This window comes from Apus apus, chromosome 4 (assembly GCF_020740795.1).
Source record: "Apus apus isolate bApuApu2 chromosome 4, bApuApu2.pri.cur, whole genome shotgun sequence".
Taxonomy (NCBI): Eukaryota; Metazoa; Chordata; class Aves; order Apodiformes; family Apodidae; genus Apus; species Apus apus.
Window position 1 is genome coordinate 55,282,274 of NC_067285.1, and position 23,278 is coordinate 55,305,551.

At 37.5% G+C, this 23,278-nt stretch overlaps 1 protein-coding gene across 3 annotated transcripts in view; it reads right to left on the reverse strand.

Annotated features, from left to right (window-relative positions):
• The window catches only part of INPP4B (inositol polyphosphate-4-phosphatase type II B), a 346,588-nt gene that overhangs the window by 147,281 nt on the left and 176,029 nt on the right, over positions 1-23,278 (reverse strand). For all 3 annotated transcript variants that reach the window (XM_051617089.1, XM_051617087.1, XM_051617090.1), the window contains 2 exons: positions 10,027-10,077; positions 7,200-7,279 (listed from right to left, as the gene is read on the reverse strand). In XM_051617089.1, coding sequence (XP_051473049.1) covers positions 7,200-7,279; positions 10,027-10,077 — 131 coding nt within the window. The remainder of the gene's footprint in view (positions 1-7,199; positions 7,280-10,026; positions 10,078-23,278) is intronic.

Here is a 23,278-nt window from a genome sequence, read left to right on the forward strand (position 1 = left end):
TTCCAGACAGCCTTGCAACCAAAGAAGTCTATATTAATTAATAAAGTATACAAAAGTAAGGAAAAAGAAGGGCTTAATGTCCAAAGGGTGTTTATGAGCAAAAAATATGTAACTTTGAAATGCATAAGAACAAGTAAAGTGTCTTCTGAATGAAGAACATTCCCCTGAGCTCCTATAGCTTGGTGGTTTGACTTCATTTTTCTCTTTCCTGTGTCAAACCAGCAGGCAAACTAGGCTACCTCAAAAACCAAGGAAAAAAGGAATATGACATTTGTTAGCAAATAAAATATACCTTTATAAATGAGAGTAAATGTGCACTGAAAGTTTTCAACAGCTTGACTTTTCCTAATCAAGGTGTCAAGTGGATGACCTCATTATCAGGGTGACTTAAACATGCGGAAATACTTTACTGTTATCCTGGTCTGAAAGGAAAACCTTGTATTAAATTGACTTTTCATTCATTGACAGAAGTAAAATAAATCCTACCTATCCCTCTTTTAGTGAACACATTTTTCTGAGGCCAAAGAGACCTGCAAGTCTGAGACTGACCTACATAAAACAAATCTGATTTTAAATTACATCAAGGTAAATTAAGTGCATAAGCAAGCATTGAGCAAAACAGCTCATTTGCAAATGAACTGATACAAGGCAATTGAATCATAGAATCATTGAATCATCCTGGTTGGAAGGGACCTTGAAGATCATCAAGTCCAACCATAACCTAAATCCCCCTACCATAACCTAATCTACCTGTTCAGTACTTAAATCATGTCCTTAAGCAGTATATCTACATTTCTTTTAAACACAGGGATGGTGACGCCACCATCTCCCTGGACAGCCTGTTCCACTGTCCAACCACTCTTTGGGTAAAGAAATTCTTTCTAACATCCAGTGTAAATCTTCCCTGGTGCAGCTTCAGGCCATTTCCTCTCAATGAGGCATGTTGCTTGAATAAAATAATATAAAAATGGAAATGCCAGTTACGCTTTCTCAGTCCTTGTCTCCCTTTCTTTAGAACACTAAACATTCCCCCTTGTTGCTGTTCTTAGAGGCTTGGCCTCAGTACAGCTGTAAGCACTGCACTGCTTGTATGCATGAGCACTAACATGTATTTGAAAGCTTTCCCTATACACGTTTAAATAACATGATTTCTAATTTCACTTCACATATTTTTTTTTCAATTATTTCCTTCTCAAAAATCAGTCCTGTTTTGGTCTAATATACATGTAATATTACAATCCGAAACATGCAGTGTCTCCAAGAGAAGGTAAGGCAACAGAGAAAAAACTAAATAGTGGGACTATTGCATTCCTTCCACCATTTCCCTTAACTTTCCACGTGGAAACAGGAAAACAAAATTTAAAAACCAAAAACCTCAAAGTTTATTTTTGTGTGCTACAGGCACACAAATCAACAAAAAGCTTTATAAACATCCAGGGAGAAACCACCATTAGCTGTGTCATACACTGTGAATTTAAAATATCACTGATGCACAACAGCCTTTGAACAGACATGTCACACAATGAAAACTCTGAAGCAACATCATGAGATTGAAATTTTGTTGAAAACAATTAAAAGTGAGGAACAGAAGTAATGTGGGAAAAATAAAAAAAGCCGAGTGATGACAGTTAAAAAAATATACAGATGTATAGTATAAAATTTGAAGTAGCTTAATAAAGTTGAAAAGCACCCATCTGCACTCACATGGTGCAGTGAAGACTGTCCTTGCATCAAATTGTTTACAGTCATGAGACAAGAGATACTATAGACCCAGAGGACAATGGATCACACTTTGTGGGAATGGGGAATACAGCAATTTTTTTTTTTTAAGTTTTTTTTTTAATATGAATAAACCCATAAATGGCCCAAATTCTAGCTGACTCACAGAGCTGGAAAACTGCTACATTTTTTCAGCAGCTGGGGACAATGAGCACTAACTGCCTCATACCTATCAACAGAGTAACTGAATTTGGAATATGACCAATTAAAATGAGACAGAGAGTGATTTCTAAGCCAGATTCAAAATTCAGTATCCCAGGACACAGGCTTCAGCAGCAGAGCTGGCAATGTTTCAGTTTATCCTTTACTACTCAGTCTAACATGACTGCAATACTGCAACGCTCACTCCACCTCCTGCAGCCATAATGCTCCAACAGTACACAAGTAAGTTGGAGTCACCAAGGATCCATCTTCTGATGAACCTTGGGGAGGTGATTCCGAGTGGAACACTATGTTTTGAACTTAAAGGTAAATACTTCTGTGTTAAAAGCAACATTATTGTTCTACTTGCTGAGCCAAACCCAGAGACTTTTGAAGTCACCATGACATCTGCTCAGGTTTAAAACCTCAATTACTTATTACAATTACAATACTTTTAATATTAATTTTCAATTTATTATACACTGATTTCCTTACCATCCCAAGGATCAGCAGGTCAGCAGCAGTTCCCAAATGCAAGGGACGGACCTACCCAGCATTATCATTAGCAGCAGGAATATGTGCCCACATTAGTACTTCTGGCAAGAAAGGGTTGACCAAGCAATCAGAGAGAAAGAAAATAACAAGCTAGCAGAGGAAAAGCAGGTGAGGTAGATGGACTGAGAACAGCAGCTGTTTGTCTCCAATGCTGCTTATAGCTGCATGTTGAATATGCAAATTTAGGACTGCTAATTGGTTCCCATGGCCGTATCTTTCTTAAAAAAAAAACAACACAACAAAAAACAAACAAACAAAGGCTCAAGAAAAGAAAACGAGAAGCAGACTGTGTATTGGTATAGCTGTGTTAATTAAAAATGACAAAGCAAGTGACTGCCTGGAAAGCAAACTTGATGACTTTTGGTCTAGCAGGCAGCCCTTTTCTCCAGTGCATAATAAACAAAGCATGCAATTAGTACAGACTGTCATAAAATAATTTTATCTCCTAATGCAATAAATTTTGAAATACGCAAGCAAAAAACTATTGTACTTGCATAGAAATATTTATTCTGTGAATTCACAATGGATCTTATTGCAACCAGTGCAGTTTTGAAACAAGCCCATTGATAAATAACATTCTGTTGCATTCTAAGGTAAATTTAAAAGGTGTTAAATTCATTTTCAGTTTTCACTATTTCATTGTATGCTTCATGTGAAAAAAAGTTTCACCTGACCTGTATGGGAGATTTGTTTGACTTATAAAGACAAGATGTTGTTCCTCTGCTTCCTGTAGTGGATGACATGACATCGAGCAGCCAAGAAACAATTCAGAACGAAGATCAAATAAAACTAGTTGTAGTAAGACTTGTACTGATCTTTCACAGGGAAAACCAGATAAAGATGTAGGATTTTATACTCATCATTTGCTAAGGAGGTTAGGTGTACATAAAGTACTGCCTATGTGTGCTGCTTTCATATTTTCTCAAGTTAGTTAAGCATTGTGAATGTAACTACTATATTGCAGTACAGTTACATGTCTTCTGGTCCACTGCACTACAAGGTGCTTGGTTGACAATTTTAGGAAGGAGCGAAGTTGAGGGGCTGTTCTGTAATGGGTCTTGGAGTTATTTCTTAGAACATTTAAAAAAAAAAATTGGTTTAGCACTTTTATTTAAAGGAAATATGTTCAGTCTTGCCTGAAAAGAAGACATCTAAATAGAACAGATTATTAGACAGATATCCAAGAGGTCAAGTACAGCCATGTTTAAAGAATGTCTGTAGAACAGATGTCAGGCAGGTATCCTTAGGCACATTCTCAAATAATCTGTATAATTAATATACTTTGATTCTAGCTCTCGCTCCATTGTTGTAAAGTTGCTGCTTAGAGGGGCCAAAGGATCCAAGTTGTATGTCCGTAGTTTTAGGGACATGGTTTAGCACTGGATGTGGTAAAGTTAGGTTAATGGTTGGACTTTCTTTTAAAAGTTCTTTTCCAACCAGAAGTATTCTGTGATTCATACCAAAGCTGCCTACAGAAGTTTACATTTCTGTACTGTCTGCTAAGAGCAGCATCTCAGACAGATTGGCCTTTTTACAGAGAGCAAAAAAGAGCATTATCTTTTTCGTTTGCTACTTCTTATATGCAAGTTACTAGAAAATAATAACAAAAGGTAAAGAAAAAGGGCAAGCTACCACCACAGGGAAACAGCTGATAATTGCTAGCCCTATACAAAAGGCCATAGACCTTAACCAAGCAAAAACAAAAGGCATGGCAAACATTCCTTTAAACTGAACTTTAAATGTAAATCAGTATTAACTACTAAAACAGCAATCAGCATACCTAACACTTATTTACAAAGCAAAATGGATGTATGTTTGTTTTATTTTTTAATTGAATACACTGCAACATATAGACAATATTAAGAAATATTCTGCTATTGAATATGGCTTTTGTTATATTCAATAACCCATTTTATCTTGTTCAGCATCACAACCTGTGAAAAAGCTGGAAGTGGCATTGCATAAAACACTGCAAAATTAAACATCCAAACCTATAGAAGGCATGTCTGGTTTTATACATTTTGTTTTGGAAACTGCAATCCCAAGTCTCCAGTAACTATGTTCCCCTGCCAGCATCAGTTGTGTACACTGTCAGCACTTAAACAATTCTACAACCAGGACTTGATGATTAGATATAGGCACACATGTACAATAAACTCTCAGTTCTCAGTTTAGGGCACCTTTATAGAGAAGAAAGGACAATAAAAATAAAAGCTTCACTTGTAGAGGTTTACAACTAGTGTCCCTAGTCACTACTAAGTTACAATGGTGGGGAGAAGGAAATAGCAGAGCACATTTTGTAAACAGTAAGGAACTGTAGATGTAAGCCAGCCCTCCACAAAATAAAGGAGAAAAAAAATCAAGAATATTTCTTCACAAACACTTATGTTACATTGTTTCTCAGAGAATGCCAAGACAGAAAAAAAAACAACAACACAAAACAGTGAGAAAGTAATCAGATTCTAAAATTACATCTATATTTACATGGCACACCATAGAGCTGTTTCTGGATTCTTAAACCTCTACTTCAGATCTAACAAAGGGGTATCTCTACATCACAGGCACTCCCTGGTAAACTCCCATCCTAAGTGTATCAACAAGAATTAAACAGAACTGCATGGTGTGACAAGGCCCTTGATACATCCCCTATCCTCTCGAGAGGCACTAAATATAATAGGGCAGTTAGAAGAAAGCAAGTTTAGATTACTAGTCTGATCCAGTTAAACTACCATTGAAGAAATGTGGATAATTTCTCCTGATTTTGTGCTGCTGAACAGTCATAATCAGGAAACAATCTCATATTTAAAAGGTTAAGATTTTTTTTCTTTAAAAAACAAAAATCCAACCAACTGAAACATACTATTTAATGTATCTGCAAATTTATTTGAATTGGTATAATATTTGTCCTCTAGTGTTAGCCACACAAAAAGAATATACAAAACTAAAAATATTAATTAAAAGCAAATCTGAAAAGGCTGAGATGTTCAGCTGAAAGTAACCTGGCAATCTGTCTTCTATTGCTTATTAAGTTATCCATCTCAATTTTTTGTTTACAAATTAGATGGGTTAGATACAAAATACTTCTCCAATTTTTCTGAAACTTCACATTCTGTCAATTCTTAGGACACCTGTCAGAGCCATTCTTTCAGATCAAGTTTTCAATATGTCAATCAGAGAAGCCAGGTTTTTCCCAAATAACTTGAGATGACTTTATATACTGTAAGAACAATTTGTGGCTGCTGTGCCCAAGATGACCTCCAACTGTCACCTCTCCTATCCTATTGACAAAGAGCAGGTCTAGCAGGGCACCTTGCCTGGTTGGTTATCTTTGACATATTCGAGGAATCTCCAGGACTGTTCCATCTCTGCTGTGTTGTAGTTCCAGCAGACATCAGGGAAGTTGAAGTCCCCAAAAAGAACAAGGGCAAATATCTGAGATTGCACACAGGTATTTATAGAACAGTTCATCCACCTCAGATGCCGTGGTTAGGAGGTCTATAGCAAACTTCCATAGCAATATCAGCCTTGCCCCTAATTCTGATCCAAATGCACTCTACCTTGTCATCATTATAATCTAGTTCTAGACATTCATAACAATTCCTAATACACAGGGCTACCTCACCGCCTCTCCTTCCTTGTCTGTCTCTCCTGAAGAGTAATACCTTATTAAGTTTCCATTTCAGAGAAATGCAGTGTCCTTGACATAGCGACAGCACCACAACATTGCTGAATAGGTCATAATTTGGGCCCTCAGCCAAATCAAGGCTGGCTTCATATGCACAGGATAAAGAATTTAACACAACTGTTCTGCAGCACCTATGTGCAATAACCCAGACAGAACACATACCAGTGTCTCAGTTTTCCTAGCCACAGCTTCCTTCCTCCCAAAATTTTGCCTGTGCAGAAACAAGGTGAGTTCAGGCAGTTGCTCTGCGAAGATCAGCAGTACCTACCCAGTAATCCCAAATAAACCTCCATCACGCTTGCAAAAATCAGCTCCATGAAATCTCTGAACTATATAAAGTCCAATGAATTAAATTCCAAAAATCACCACCTAAAAGGTTTCTCCTAACCTTCACAAAGTTTTGATTTTTATCCTGATTCCTCTTAAGCCATGCAAGCCAGCATTGCGGGTGAAAATGTAATTTTTTTATTTGGTGCACAGCTTTAATAAATAACTGTTCAGCCTAGCCTTCACTTTTGAATGCTGGTTCTGACCCTCCTGCATCTTTGTACCCTGTGTCATTAATTGGAATTGTACACGACCCCCTCATGCCATTTCAGTTCTGTTGTATGTGACAACAAGTTTAGAAGACTGCACCTGTTTTCACATGAGAAGCCTTGAGCCACTAGTGCCGCTGTCTTTAAATATGCCTAATAACCAAACCAGCAAACTATACAGTGTTAATTCTTTAAACAACACACATTGAATAGAACAGAGAGGAAACTTAAGAGAAAATAACCCCTACTTCAAATTCCCTGCAATTCTTCCTTTGGTTATCATACCAAAAAATGACTAACCGTTTCTAATCTGACACAAGGCAAGCTCCACCCTAAAGAATGAGTATTTAATTTTGAATTTTTGCATGGTAGAAACAGAAGCACTTCAAGTTGACATATAATATACCTGAAGTAATATGAAGTTCCAAATACAGTCAAGCAGCAATCATAAAATGCCATGGGTTATTATTTCAACACTGTTTACGCTAGAGGGAAACACTTACCTGAGGGTAAGGGTCAACTGTTGCTCCTTTGACTTCACCAAGTCTCCTACTCTAAAAGTTGTACAGCCAAGGAAGCTTCGCTAAAAATCAAAGACATTTTTCTTTAATATCTAAAAAACTATTACTTTGCAATATACTTCTATCAAAATCACCTTCACACATCATCAAGAAAATAGTGCGAAGAAGAAAAGAAACACATTTTCTTTTGCTTTTTGGTTATTTTTTAATCTGTTCATATCCTGATGCCCAGTGCTAAAATCTTGTATTCTGGAACACATGGAACAATGAAAAAGAAAACAACAGTCTACAGCCATCTTCCATCCATTTGTCTTTGAAATATGCACCCCAATATCACTTGCTTTGAATAAATTACAATGAGATCAGAAGATAATGTTGAACTTTCGCAAGAAAACAAGTACATTAAGTTTGTTTTTATTTTACCAATCTTGCTGTGCTATTGGAATGTGAAAGTAAAATTCTAGGGTAAATTCTATATACTGTTGGATATACAAACCTAAAATGAATCAAGTTACTCTGCATCAACACAGGCTGCATGCAGAGAGCAACTTTCCCTTCAGGGAAAGAGAAAAGAAATTTGTTGCTACTAAGAAGTGTAACTTCCTATGGTTAAAAAAAAAAAAAAAATCCCTGCAGCCTGCTTTCTGTCAGGAAGACCAGCTGGTTATTGAGTATTCCAATGCTTATAATAAAGCTCTACACTAAGGTTTTTTTTGCATATAAAACGTATGGTTCAACCCAAACTCTTAATTTAGTAAAGCACCAACACTGGTCTCCAGTTGGTAAACGACATCATCAGTTATGGCTCCTTCCTTTCAATGACACAAGCTCAGATTTCTTATGTGTTGTTTGACACTTTAGCAGCAAAGTTAAAAAAGATGCAAGCTGAGAGTCTAGGGAAATCTTTGCAAAGTGCTGAATAGCAATTAAGGAAGAAAGAGGCCTACAGGAAATATATAGAGAAAAATACCGGAGGCGTACAAGCAAAGATCACATTCAGTTCACACTGCCAAAAGGAAACATGTACTTTTACATGAGATACGTCCTGGTGTGACACACGGTGATGCACAGCCTTGCTAGAGTGAACACACAGATAGTTCTGTCTTCCTTCAGATCAGTCAACATGACAGCATTTCTTCACTAAAACTCTATGGTGGCATAGTCAGCTCAGATTACTTACCTTCTTACAAGAGCATATCCTTCTTAGTACAATAAGAATATATTCCACAGCACAAAGGCTATATAGCAGCCTTTGTTCTGGCACTTCATGGCGTTCTAGAGGTTGTACTTGCATCCTTACCATTTGGAAAGAGGGAGAGGGACATTTGGAATGGAACTGATATTGGTTGGGTCACTTGGGGCTCCTTTCTGCAGCGCAACAGAACTATAAATCTATTTAGGAACTGTAAATTGGAGTCCTCATATGATCAGGGCTAAGAAGCAACTACTTAGCTTTCTTATGCAATCAGAAGCTTTGGTCATTGTACTCTCTAACCATCATTGAGTGTTACATCTAAGAGCGTCATATCTAATTCTCCAGGATCACAAAATTAAAGGCAAATCAGTTTATAGGCTTAAAAAGTCAACTTAGTTGTCTATTTCATATTGTTATGCTTATTTGGAACAAAATTTGCTTTGCCTGACAATGCAATTATGAGATATTTGCAAAATTAAATAAAATTCAATAAAAATGTGAATGATCCATGACCCAAATGAAGACAGTTATGCTAATATTCAAGGGGCCTAATTTGAAATAACACAGACACTCATTTTTTCCACATGGATTGAGGTACAAATAGCCTACCCTGGGGCCTGAACTGGCAGTCTACAAACCAATCTAACTTTGAACATGTGACTTGGAGAGGCTTGAAAAGTAGGCTTTAAACAGAACTGCTGCTGTAATGCTAATTACAGAGTAATGTTCCTCTGTGATTTTGCTAGTGGGGTACTTAACGATTATAAATCTTAAGATATGTGCCTTGAGTAGTTTGATGAATAATCTCAGCTATCCGAAGAGAAAGGTCTCTGTAATAGCTATATGAAAAGTTGAAACACATTGATTATTTCACTAAGATTGAACTTGCTGCCAAGCTACAGCTTTTTTCAAAAACTAACTGAAATCCTGGAAACTATGCCAACGAAACCCTGGTAATGCAGGAAAGTCAAGACCTTAGCTAAAAATTTCCAAATTAAATTATTTTACATGTTTGCATACATAGGTCTGATACCTGCACTAGATGGTGTTTGGCCTTTTACTAAGCTTCAGCAGGACCAACATTATCCTCCCCCATGAGACACACACATTATCTGGGAAGTTCTAGCCTTCTCAGACCCAGAAATGGCATGCCAAAACCTCTGTTAAAAGTTCTGCAGATCTACACAGAAAAATAAGCCCTCCATATGTCAACAGTGTAATTTCTTAAGGCGAACCCAAAGGCAAGCCCTACACCGGAACTTTATACTCTCCACTCGAAAACCAGAAGGTGACAGGCCAGGTTCATTGACAAAATGTGATTCCAAGCTGTCATGCTTGTATGGTACTAGCAGGAAGTCTAGATAGTTGTATTTGCCTCAGGGTAATTTCACTTGAAAAGGACTTTCAAAAAAATAGGTGAATGGGTTATATCAATCACTGAGACTATTAATCCTACTTGGATTTTTTTTTATTCATTTCACTCATCTTCTGTTATTAAAAAAGCTTCCCAGCTGCTGTTTAGCAGTTAGGCAAAACACCATTTCTTTTCATTGGGTGCTTGTGTCTGTTGATGAGGCGAAAAAAATAATTGATTAATTAAAAAAAATTACTTACTCCAATATCTGCTCTTGGGTCCTTGTGATCAGGTAGGACACTGGTGCGGACCTGATAGAGGAATAAAAAAAAAGCCAAATGAAAGATTAGTTTTTGTTGTTACTTTCCAATAAGAATGAAAGAATTGCACATGCATTTTTTTCATCATACTTTCTACATTTTGGAGAGAAATTTAAAGGGAGTTATATACATATATATAATTTAATAACAATAATTTAAGCACAATATCCTGTTCTTCCTGTGGAGAAAGTCTTTCACATCTACCTATTTACCATTGTGAACTTTTCTGATTCTCTAAAGTGAGAAACGTTGTGCTCAGTTGTTCCTTTCCTAAAATTAGATTCTTTGGCTCCAACTTGAATGCCAGAATTCTTCATTTATAGTTATCTGGAACCAAAATTTTCAATCGCAAATGAAAGAACACAGTACATGAGAAAGTATTTTCACCAAATATGTTCTTGCCTTAGGAGGTTGATCTGCAACAGACATCCTGACCCCTAGTCTCACACAATGTATGCCTGTCTCCTCCTACCACTTCCTGAGCATCTTTGAGGTGACAGGTATTTGTAGAAGGAAATAAGGTGTTTAAGGTTGGATAAGGCTTTGTGCAGCCTAGTCTAGTAGGAGACATCCCTGCTCTTAAGCAGGGAGGCTGGAACCTGATGATCTTTAAGGCACCTTCCAACCTTAACCATTCCACAATTCTATCAAAGTTCCTGCATTCCCTCCCACAAAGAAATTCCAGTTGTCCCTGCTTTTTCTGAAGGGTGGAGCTGCTATTGTACGCAACTACTTCTATTTCGCAAGTATGGGACAACGTGATTTTCTTCTATATTTCTCAAAATTCTGCACAGGGTTGGGGGTTTTTTTTGAGTGGAGGAAGGGTAATGTGTCCATGTAATTTTATTGTTGAATGTTCTTTGAGAACAGAGAACTGATTAAACTGTAAAAATAAGAGAGAAAAAAAATCTAAGAAAACCTCTGTAGCACTCCTCTAATGTGGTCTGCCTGAGCCAAAACAGCCCATTGGACTAGCTTGTTGCAAAAGGATGCCAGCTTCAGCAACACACATGGGAGGCATGTACTGAGCATTCACATCTGTTCAATTACCTAGCCTAAATAACAAATATCCATTTACAGCAAGTCCCCCCAAGGACAAATTTTTGGCTTGATTTCAGAATAAAACTCAAACTCATTTCGCACATCTGTCAGCCAAAAACTCATTTTGTCCCAAACTTTCTAATGTGTCCCAATTATTTTATTCTAGTTGCAACTTACTATAGAAAAGCAACTCCTCCTTTAAAAAAAAAGAAAATTTTACTTGTCTCTTATCCAAAATACAAGTTGTTAGAAAAGGCCAACAAAAAATCCACCAGAGACATGATTAAGTGGAACCACAGCTTTACTCAGTCAGCTCTTATCCATTGATTCTTTACAATGACAACATGTTTCTTTCTTTCCACAAAAGACTGAAGATAGTAAAGAAATGCTATAAATAATGTACTGAGGGCCCAAACACTTTTCCACTTGAATTTTTTCCACTTATATAACATTAGCAACTCCAAGTAATTTGGTTTTCTATGGAACATAGAAATACAAAATTTTCAACAAAAAATTCATATATAAAGTTTTCCTGTAAATACTTCATGTCATAAATGAAAATAGAATTACTGATCTTTCTTTGTGGGTGATAACTGTTTCACCCTTTTGGGGTCTAGGGAATCAGGGGAAATAACTTACAGCAGATCTGTTTCTTAAGAGAAAGAAGGGGTATCAATGCCAGGCTAAAAATTCCACATAATTTTAAGATGCTAAAAAGCTGGGTTCTATATGCTACTTCAAACAGGTAACATCATGACCAACATGAAAGTGAGGCATTTTCATTTTTGATTTTTTACAGGTATTTATTCTAGAAGCATGAACCAAATTTAAGAATTAACTTTTCTCTTCATCACTGATTTATAGGAAGATGCATTTGTTACCCAGAAGCAGTTCAGCAAGTATTTTAAAACATGTGTACTTGTTGTAGCATGATATGAAAGTGTGCTTTAAAGCAAGAAAAAGTCTCTTGATTACTGAAGTGAATGGAATCAAACATACACTTAGGATCACAGAATAGTCACTCCTTCTTTGGCTGCATAAGTCTCGGGAGTGGAAGGTAATGTCAAAGCCTGACAAATCTACAGTACAAGCCCCCCATATAACAAAAAGGCATTACATAATTCCAAATGCAGTTAAATAAGGAAAAAAATTCTGTTGCTTGTTTGCAGTTTGAAGCTTAATTTCATTAGCATCACAATTAAAGGACTACAAAAAGTCTCCACAAACTTCAGTTTTTGGTTCAAAAATGTTACTTTTGTTTGTTTTTATTTGGTTTTAACTGCTTTATAACCAGTAGTCACACAGCCAAATGTATATAAATACTGTGCTGGGGGGACTGAGCCTCTCTTCTCTCTGCAGTGTATTAATTTGAATGTCAACAGGATTTTTTTTATCCAAATAGGTGTGTGGTTTTCTGGGGCTTAAAAAAATCTTCCGATATTTATTTAAAAGGAGAAGTCATTTATGTGTGTTTAGATACATACATGGGATACATACAATACATACAATCTGGTGGTCCTTTTCATGTTGTCTATTGGTTGAGCTACAAAAGTTACTTATCTCCTAGAATACTGCAATTATTAGAGTCCTATTACATAATGTCCACATAGGAGGCCCAGCGAAGCATAATTGCAAACACAAAACCAAGACATTTCAGGACCAAACGTAAAACATAAGAAACAACTCAACTGTAGCCCCAATTCAAAAAATAAAAGAGGAAAAAAAAAAAAAAAAAAGATAAATACAAATGATTTGAAATTGCAAATATTCACCCAGTACATTACCTGATTAAACAAACTGCTGTATTTTTTTCATACCTTGTCATAAAACCAACTTTTCTCTAATGGCCCCAATAGTATTCTAATTAACTATGAAAAATAAATAAAACCAAAAAGGCATATTTTAATATCAAATATTCATTATTTTGTTAGAATTTCAGTTTTCTCATTTCCTCTAGGTTTTCCTGAGCAAAATGCAAAACTCTGAATTGTGAGTTTATTCAGAATTCAGTTAAAAATGAACTTCCTCGGAATAACACACATTACAGTCTTACTTTCCCAGACAAGAGATGTATGAAGAGATTTCAAAAGTAGACCTAGATGACAAGCTGTCTTTTGCCAAGTGCAAAATGTTTGTGACAAGTATTGATTCCAGTGATTTACTTTCTAAAACAAAAAGTCTATTTTGTACGTACATCACAGTTTCTCATACCAGGAAGAACACTAGTGCACCAGAGTGGATACTCATGACACATTTCATTTTCTTTAAAGTTCACATAGAAAAATATGCAATGAGTAGCTATCCTTATACTTTTGAGTGAATTTATCACTGACATATCTAAGCGTCAAATTCCTCTAGGCCAAAATGCTAAATTCAGCTTTAATTAACTGTCCTTTAATGTAAGGCAGCTTTATATGATTTAAAAGAACATTTATTTCAGTCATTCATGGCAGTCTAAGCCACATTCACACATACTGTTAAAGTTCAGAAGGCTGAATCACTATAATTACTGAAACTTTTGTGCCTGCCCTTAATTAAAGCCTTTGAATTTCAACTGATGATCAAAGGCCACATTCAGAAGACACTTAGGTTTTACAAAGAAATAACTTAGAGCCTTTCTCACTTCACTCTAGATTTACCTCATCAAATCACCAGTAGCTTTCCCTGACTTCCCAGTATTATTGCTGTTGGCTGCTCAAATGCAGCATTCTGTCACCACTGCTCTATGCTCCCAGCATCTCACAATAACTAGGTACACACCGCACCAGGCAAAGCAGAGGATAAGAGGGACTACTGAAGGCAGTCACTGAAAAACTGACTCACACTCTTCCAATAGAGCACCTTCCAGGGAGGCATACACAATTTCACTCTCTCCGTTTAAGTCTGGCAGCACTGTAAGAACACGACATGTGCAGACTATTTTACCCTTATGTTAGCTGGAGATGCTCTGAAACAGTGACCACCTGCACCTTTTTTTCCCCCTACAGGCCCTTCTGCACATAAAGCAAGCACTGAACTCTGCTAAAGCAACTACCACAGCTCTACAGACAGCTGCTATGGTCCATCAGTGCTCATCCTCGTCACCCCTGCCTGCCAGCCATGCAGCACCAACCATCAGAGTCTGGGAGTAACTGTATTTTGTGGAACTTTTCAATTAGAGAAGTTGAAGCTTGATCTACAGGTGCTGGAGAAGCTGAAAATGCTGCAGTTGTTACCAGCTTCTGCAACAAGATCAATCAGCTTTTACAGGAGAGATCCCATTCCAGTACATGCAGCAAATTGATTTTTAAAAGAAGATATGAGACACTGTACATTTAACAGCTATTTATTTTCATCAGATAGATTAAAAATTTGCTCAAATTCAATCAACATAGCAAAGTAAAATGCTTCCATCAATAATTTGTTGAATACATGCTTATTGGATGGAGGACAACACTAATACAGTCATTTTCCAACCTTCAGTGCATAATTATTTCTAAGAGCCCATTAAAAGCTAAAAAGAAAATATTTTCCCAATAGGTATGCATATGGTATTGCAGGCTTTACAGTTCCAATGAAAAAGTCAGAGACACTAACAAATGTTACATTTACATTAAAGATTAAAATAATTAAAGGGAACATAAGCTATATTAACTTTATTGCAATAATTTTGCACTGGTATAATATATATTATGTTCATTATAGAACATATTAGTAAAACATAAAATAAAAATTATAAAACATATAATATGTATATATAGCCCTACTATCTATAATAGGCAAAGTGGGACTTTCCCTACTATATGTATGCCCCTATAACTTGCTTGTTGCTGTACAACAGAAGACAATTTCAGCTTTTTATTTATCTGAAAGGATCAAATAGAAGGGCAGGCATCTCTACATAAGGTTGTATTTGTTCATGACTGGCAGCGTGGAGTCAGAATAATTCATTTGTGCAGCACTGAGATTATATACTACCTCCAGGCACACTTTTCAAGAAATAATATGAGGATAATAGAAAATTCAAACTTCCCAGTTTCCAAGAATCATCATAAATCTGCTTTTCTTTCCAACTTCTCTACAAGTGAGTATCTTTCTCTTCTCTCTACAGGCTGCATCTTTGTATGCTTTGTCAAACGTGGTACAAGATAGGCATGATGAGATTCCCCTGCGCAAAGACTGAGGTGACAGAATTTAACAGCTTATGTAGGTGCAAAACTAGGTGTATGAATAACAAGCAGAAAAACACAAAGCCTTGAGTCTTTGATTACAAATGCAGAAGGTTTCCTTATTTTTACAGCTTGAACATATTATCAGAACTGCCTTGAAAAACTGAAATCCACAGTTCAGAACAAAACAGATTACTTAGGAGCTCTCTCCATATATTGAGTGCACCACAATAAACATTCCACCTCTGCAACAACCAAACAGATGTGGGAATAAACCAAGTGACAGAAAAATCTATACAAGTGCTTTGGGACATGCTTCAGAGAGTCAGATCAGATCCACCATGATTTAGTAATTAATTGCCAGCCCCACCAGAGCTGTACTACCTTGCACTTTGCCTCTACATAAAATGATACCAAGGGTGTCCATACAAGGGCCCACTGGAGCTCAGACTCCGGGCACAGGTTACAGCTTGCGTAGAGGGCATGACTCCACACAGCTCATAGCTTCAGCTCCTGACAGCCTGCAAATTACCAAATACAACTCAGCACTGACTGTACTGAAGATGTGCTAGGAGGAAAAAAAGGCATCTCTAGTTAATTCTCTTTCCCCCGCAAAGCACTAAGGTCACATACTGATGATCTTCCCCAGCGTACTCCAAAACTGAAATACACACATTTGCAACACAGTTAAAACAACCTGCCTTCATCTAGGTCTGTTCATTTCCACAGCCATTCATATGATAAATACCTAATCCTTGAAGGCAAAGTCCTATATTTATCTCTTTGAGTCAACATAAATATGAAAAAGCTGTCATATCTATCCATATAAATCCAAATTATTTTTAATATGTTTTCAGTGTATGCAATGAAAAAAGGAAGAAACTCTTTATTTACCTTGTTAACGTAGTACACGGCCTAAGTACCAGATTATTTTATTTTTTTAACCTATTGGAAACAGCTTTTATGTTCTGCTGAGAATGATCTGTCAACTATAATGTTATGTGAGAGATTAAAAGTGACAAAGAAAAATGCTCTTTACAGATTAGAGCTAATTAACATTTGTGTTTTAGCATCATTAAAAATAGATACTTTTCTTCTACTAGCAATTAATTTGTTCTTTATTGAAACGGGGTACGGATACTCTGCCAGTATCAGTTGCTGCAGTACACTGTTTTCAGGGAGAAGAAAAAGCCTTGTATTGCTGAACCCAGTTAACTCTTAGCCAAGAGTTTATGCAGGCCTACGCTGCAGTCTTTTTTTGCACACTCCTTTTGAGAACAGCTGCTAGCAAAAGAGGACCTTTGCACTGTGGTTTCAGTGTGCAACGGTTTCACCCATGAAGAAACACCTACAAGTGATGGTTCAAGTATTCCAGAGGTCGGAAACACCATCTGTTCTCAGCAGCAACACAGCTAGGCAGGACAGGGAGGAGAAACAGCTCAGAGTCCCTACAATTTATATGCTGACACAGGCAACATCACACTGCAGGTTGATTGGTTATTAATCAATCCTTTCTTTGAAGAGGTAAAATCTTTACCATTGTTATAATGACCATTAGTAGTGAAATGATAAATACGGGGTTTTTCCTCCATCCCTCAGTTCTTTTGAACTATGCCCAACCATGTGAAGAAACCTTCTGTAGTCTTACATAGCTATTTAATATTCTAGGCATTTCTTCAGTTGCAATGCAGTGCACTGAACTGCAATATTGCATTATATGTAATGGTGTACGGCTGACACACCAGAAGGCTGTGCTGCCATTCACTGAGACCTGGACAGGCTGGAGAGTTGGGCAGGGAGAAACTGCTGAAATTCAACAAGGGCAAGTGTAGAGTCTTGCATCTGGGGAAGAACAACCCCATGTACCAGTACAGGTTGGGGGCTGACCTGCTGCAGAGCAGTGTAGGGGAAAGGGACCTGGGGGTCCTGGTAGACAGGAGGATGACCATGAGCCAGCAATGTGCCCTTGTAGCCAAGAAGGCCAAAGGCATCCTGGGGTGCATTAGAAAGGGTGTAGTTAGTAGGCCAAGGGAGGTTCTCCTTCCCCTCTATTCTGCCTTGGTGAGGCTGCATGTGGAATATTGTGTCCACTTGTGGGCCCCTCAGTTCAAGGACAGGGAACTGCTTGAAAGAGTCCAGTGCAGAGCCACAGAAATGATTAAGGGAGTAGAACATCTCCCTTATGAGGAATGGCTGAGGGAGCTGGGTCTCTTTAGCTTGGAGAAGAGAAGACTGAGGGGTGACCTTATCAATGTTTACAAATACGTTAAGGGCAAATGTCAGGAGGATGGAGCCAGGCTTTTTTCAGTGACATCCAATGATAGGACATGGGACAATGGGTGCAAACTGGAACACAGTAAGTTCCACATAAACATCAGAAAAAACTTCTTTACTGTGAGAGTGACAGAGCACTGGAACAGGTTGCCCAGAGAGGTTGTGGAGTCTCCTTCACTGGAGACATTCAAAACCCTCCTGAACACGTTCTTGTGTGAGCTGCTCTAAGTGATCTTGCTCTGGCAGGGGGGTTGGACTAGATGATCTTTCAAGGTCCCTTCCAACCCCTAAGATTCTATGATTCTGTGAAGTCCTTAGTCATCACATCAGCCAGTAGCCTTTTTCCCTCCCATCATAATTTCCAGGAATCCCTTTAAAGTCTGTGGCATCTGCCTGTGATATCTGCTCTTCCCTGCTTGCTTCCTCTGTGAAGTAAATCACAGAAGGCAAGTTCTAGGTTCTCTTAGCAAGCTACCAAGAGAGCATTCTGAAGCTTTTTTGGCTATTCACTTGTACAGGCCAGCCAACAGAGAGTTGTTGCCTGCTCAAATTTAAATACATCAGACTGAGTATTATAACTCCACTACCCAAAGATCAGAGACAGACTCCTCAACCCACAAAAAGCAGGAGTTAACTGCAGACTGGCAAATCCAGATGTTCTGACAAACTACATACCAAACTACATACTCACTCCAGAATTATGAAGAAAATAGAATGTAGAAATACACACACAGGCTTTTCTCTCACACTTTTTCTCCATACCACCACCCCCCTATCTTAGCAGTGCATATTACTTGAGCAAAACATGACTGATTTGGCGATCTGTCAGTCTGAGCATCTCGCTTCCCTGAAGCAGCAGACTATAACACAAGTGTTCAAGCTGGAATTTCAGAGAAAAATGCCTTCCTAGAATGACAGTATTCAGCACTGCTCATAGAGCTTTTTTTTTCCAGCTAGACAGGAAAAAAGAAACAAACCCACAACCTCATTTCCATATGAGTCTCAGAGAACCTTTGCCAAAAAAATCATGCTAGAGAAAACAAGGAAAGAACTCTAACCACTTCTTTCAGGGGACACTTGAGAAGATACAAGCCAACGGTGGAGAAAAGCACATACAGTCTGATAATCAGACAGTCACTACAGTCTGACTTGAGTATATAACATACAACATAAATTAAGGTAAATATCAGTGGACTGATCATGTTATGAGCTCAACAGCAACATGAAATTACCAGAACACAATCTTCTGCATCACAACTTGAGTCAATTTGCACTGTGACTCTGAATATCTTGATAAAATTAACTGAAATCCCCACGTTTTATTGACTAAATAAACAGTCTATTTTTGAGTGTGCTAAAATCTGCATTTCATAATTTGTATCTATTGCCATAAAAATTGCATTAAGTTCTTCAGAAATCTTACTAGAAATTAAACATGACACCATCTATGCTGATGAGTAAGTTACATAAAAGAAACAAACATTATATTTGCATCTAGGACAGGTAATTTCCAATACTCCTCATTCCTCAACAGATTGCAACATTTACTCAAATGGCAGAAGGTATTACTAAACACAGAAAAACAAAATAATATTGCTGCATTGAACAAGTCCAGGCCTTTCAATACTCTAGAAAATATGCCTCAGTCTTCTGACTCATGGGAGTAACTGAAAACGAACTCTGAATTTAAACCTTCTGCAGCTGGAGCAGTCATGCACCCAGTACACTTCCTCCACTCAAGTTCCCTCTAGAAGCTGATACTAGCCCTCTGCCAACACCTGAATGCATTACCTATATTTTGTTCTATATTTTGAACAAGGGCTTTTTTTGTGTGTGAGAGATACAGAGCTAACCAATTATCAACTCTCATATAGGCAGAAAATTGTCATAAGATTATCCAAAAAGAAAAACATTTTATTCTTCCTCCCCACCTTGTTTTAAGGTAACTTTTTAACATGAGTTTTTTAAATCTTAAAGTGAACATATTAGAGCAATTCTGCTCAGCCAGTCAATCTCGACCTTCTTAATTTCCTCCTGGGTGTCTTCCTCAGGGAATGTCAGCAGTGGATTTTCCCTGCAGTTACTGCTACATGCAACTTCAGCAGTATTGCAACCAGGAAGAATTTTGTGAAGACTTCAAATGAATAACAACATTCCCCAGCAGTCTGCACCGTTTATAAGCAGAGCCCATCCATCCATACTCTGGACATCTGTAGATGTTGAGACAAGCACAGAAAGCTGCTTTAGCTCTAATGTATAAAACAGTATGTGTAGAGTACACTTTCTGACTAACCCCACTCCTCTCAAAAGCAGTCATGCAAGTTTGAAAACCAATCAAGAGCCTGATACTATAAGAAAAAGAAGTATTAGCAACACAGTGTTGTAAGAATGTCCAGATAATTTGCTTCAATATTTTACTGTCACAAATACCACATAAGAAAATCCCCTTCACACATTTTTTAACTACACCTTGAAATTATTTGAAATTCTTCTCCCACCCTTCTGACTGGAAGGTCATTCAAAAAAAATGATTGGTATAATAGTTCAGAGTCATTTTCTAATTTGCAGCCCAGCATTATTCATGGAGAGTTTATACTCATTTGCTCTTCTGCCAACATGGTCTTTCAGTTAAGTAATTATTTTCTGTTCTTCATACTGGTCTTCTGATGTATTAATAAGAGAGGAATCATATACCCTCTAGTGCTTCATTGTCTTAGGGTAATAAGCCAAGCTTTTCCAATACACTTTCATGCAACAGGCTCTCCATTCCCCAGATCACCCTGTCTGTTCCAGAGCTAATTGATCTTCCTTGAAAACAAACGATTGCATTACTGACAGCTCTCCAGAACAGACCTAACTTGTGTATATTGAAGTTTACTCTATTAATCTGGGAATCCTGTTTGCTTCTCTCTGTTGCATTAGATCTGCTGCTCAGTCACACTTTGATCTACTAATTTACCTGCATTAGCCTTCATGCAATTTGTTTCCTACGCATGAAGTCATAGCTCATCCAAAAAGTTCGTTAGTAGAAGATACAGGATCATGTACCTATCTAGAGACCACTGCTTTTCATCCCAGTTCTCCAGACTGAGTGCCTTTACCTCGATGGGTAAAAAATTCTCTCAGCTGGCAATCTTGTTTTACCTTAGCAGAAGGAAAGCTTCCCTGCACACACCCAACAAGTGGAAGCTTGAAGGACTCTGACATGTATTTCCGGAAAAAAACAGGAAAATAGGATTCATCAATAAGGATTTTTCTTTTGCTCATATGACAGTTTGTGATAATGCCTAAAAAACAGTGGAGATGAAGCTCTGGTAGCAGTAGTACCAAATGGATGGTAATTCATCTCTGGTTTGGGGCACTCTGACTAAAATTGCTCATCAGATTTACTGTAGTAGAAGGCATAAATACAGGTTAGAAAGATGAGAGGGAGTACATAATTTTTTCTCAGGCTTGCTATGAACTTTGCTTTCTTAGCCTTAGTAGACAGAATCTGTGTATTAATAAAAGTCCAATTTTAGCAAGCTTAAGGTTCTTCTTCCCTAGATAGTGGCCTTTCCAACCTGCAGGAGTGCAGTACTGTCATGAGAATTTGACAGTTGTGCCCAGGGCTCCCACATGCTTTGTCCACATTGCTAACAGTCCATGTCTGAGGGGAGCAAGGAATATTCTCACAGGAACCTCTGGAAGTTCCTGGGAAAATAAACAGTGCCAATTAACCAAATATAAATATTCCCAGCTATCCAAATATAAACATTTCCAAAACTATCTACAAAGAAAATATGTACTTTTTTTTTTTTAATTTGTGAAAGCATTTTGTTCTCAGACTAAAACAGAGAAGCCTTCATAACTTGAATTAAGTTCTTAAGTACATAAATACTCAAATAAATAACCTACTGGGCAGCCATCTTTAAACAAGACAGTCTTTGATAGTGCTCTGACCCTTGCACAAACCCCTGTCTTCTGAGTTGAGGAAGTCAAAGGGAGGTTTATTTATTTATTTACTAAATAAATTCAGTGCTTGCTTCAGAAGTTATTTCAATAGACATCTCATCTCCCCACAATCTAAATTAGTTTCTGCTTTAAGTGCAACAAGTGGCCATCACTGGAAACAGGTCTCACTGTTGGCCTATCTGACTGTGAGGACACCCTACATGTAGTTTGGCACCTATAAGAACGCAAAAAGCAGACATCCCACAGTTTCTTTACTTCTTAATAGAAAGTTGTAATAGAGACAAGTTTATGTCAGGAGCATTTCATTTTTTTATCAGTGTAATAATATTCCAAGTCACTTCCATATGAAATGCACATCCTTTTGATCTCAAAACCATTTTACAGGAAGACAAGTTTTCATCACCTGAATATGTGTCACTGTGCTTAATGGTCGTATTAAGATAAACCCTTTTTTTCCCCCCGCTACACTGTCAATTTTATGCTTTTTTAAGCATAACTGGAATTTGCAAGACATAGTAATCCTTTCCCATAAGTGTGATGAAGCTCTTGCAGAACCCTTAGTTAAAAGTGAATAAGCTGTGAGCTGCCTGCTTTCAGACTGATAGGTAAGGTCAAGAAAGTTGATAGTCATGGCTGCCTGTGATGAACAGTTACATTACAATTCTTAAGAATCGCAAATAAAGACATTAGGGAAATACTTTGTTTCTTTCAGAGTTTACATACTGATGATGCAAAAAGATCTTAAGGCTCAGAGTAAACACCAAATATATTTAAATATTTTCAGTATTTGAAAAAATTAAATAGATTAAATTTTTCTAAAACTGGAAATTTTCTGGGATTGTTTCAATCATGCTTTATCAACAACTCAACATAAAGTTATTAGGAACAGTACTTTTAGCAAACATGTTTAGGTATGAAATTTGACCATGCTTCTATTTTTAGAAGTCTGTTATAGATTCTTTCTTGCTTTTATCTTGCAACTTCTTATTTGGAAATTCAGCAAGATAACGTTGTCTGAGAAAGACAGTACCTGTCATTAGGTGAGCTGATACGGGATGGAATGAAACGAACAACTTTTTTTAGCATATGAAGACTCCTTCATGAACTCAAGAAAGCTTGTGCTCCTGAACACTTTTTTCCTCCATCATATCAGCTTGTCTGGCAAAAGGCTACCTACACCTACAGACCCTTAGAGACCACCCCCAAACTGCCCTAATTTATGCAAGAAGACAGACACTCTCTCTGTAATCCTTTCTGATGTTTCCAAGCTAAGCAGTCTCCATCCTAGCCCACCAGACATATTTTCTGCGAGATATCCAAATGTCAGCCACAACACTACAGCTTATTAAACGAAGATGCCACAACCAGGAGACAGGAAAGCTGTAGCACAAATTCCAATGACAGCTTTCCCCTCTTTCATATTTCACATGCTGCTCTTTCACTTTTGATGCACAAGACAATTTGTCACCTTCTCATTCTTCATTGCCTTCAACGGTGCTATGCTGACAGCATCTGCTGACTTATCCTTTACTTCCTCAGCAAATGACATGAAATACTGTACGATGCAGAGATTTAAAGTCAGCATCAGATCTTCAGGATACATCAAAACGACACCAGAAATGGGAAGTAGAAATTTCAAAAAGACCTGTATTTCAATGCCACTGACCAGAAACTCTAGTATTTAAAAATACTCTGTCAGTACACATCCTTAGTCAGTCTTCTGCCAAAAACACTCAACTCAATAAAATTCAAGTTGGTCTGGGGAGGTGTATGAG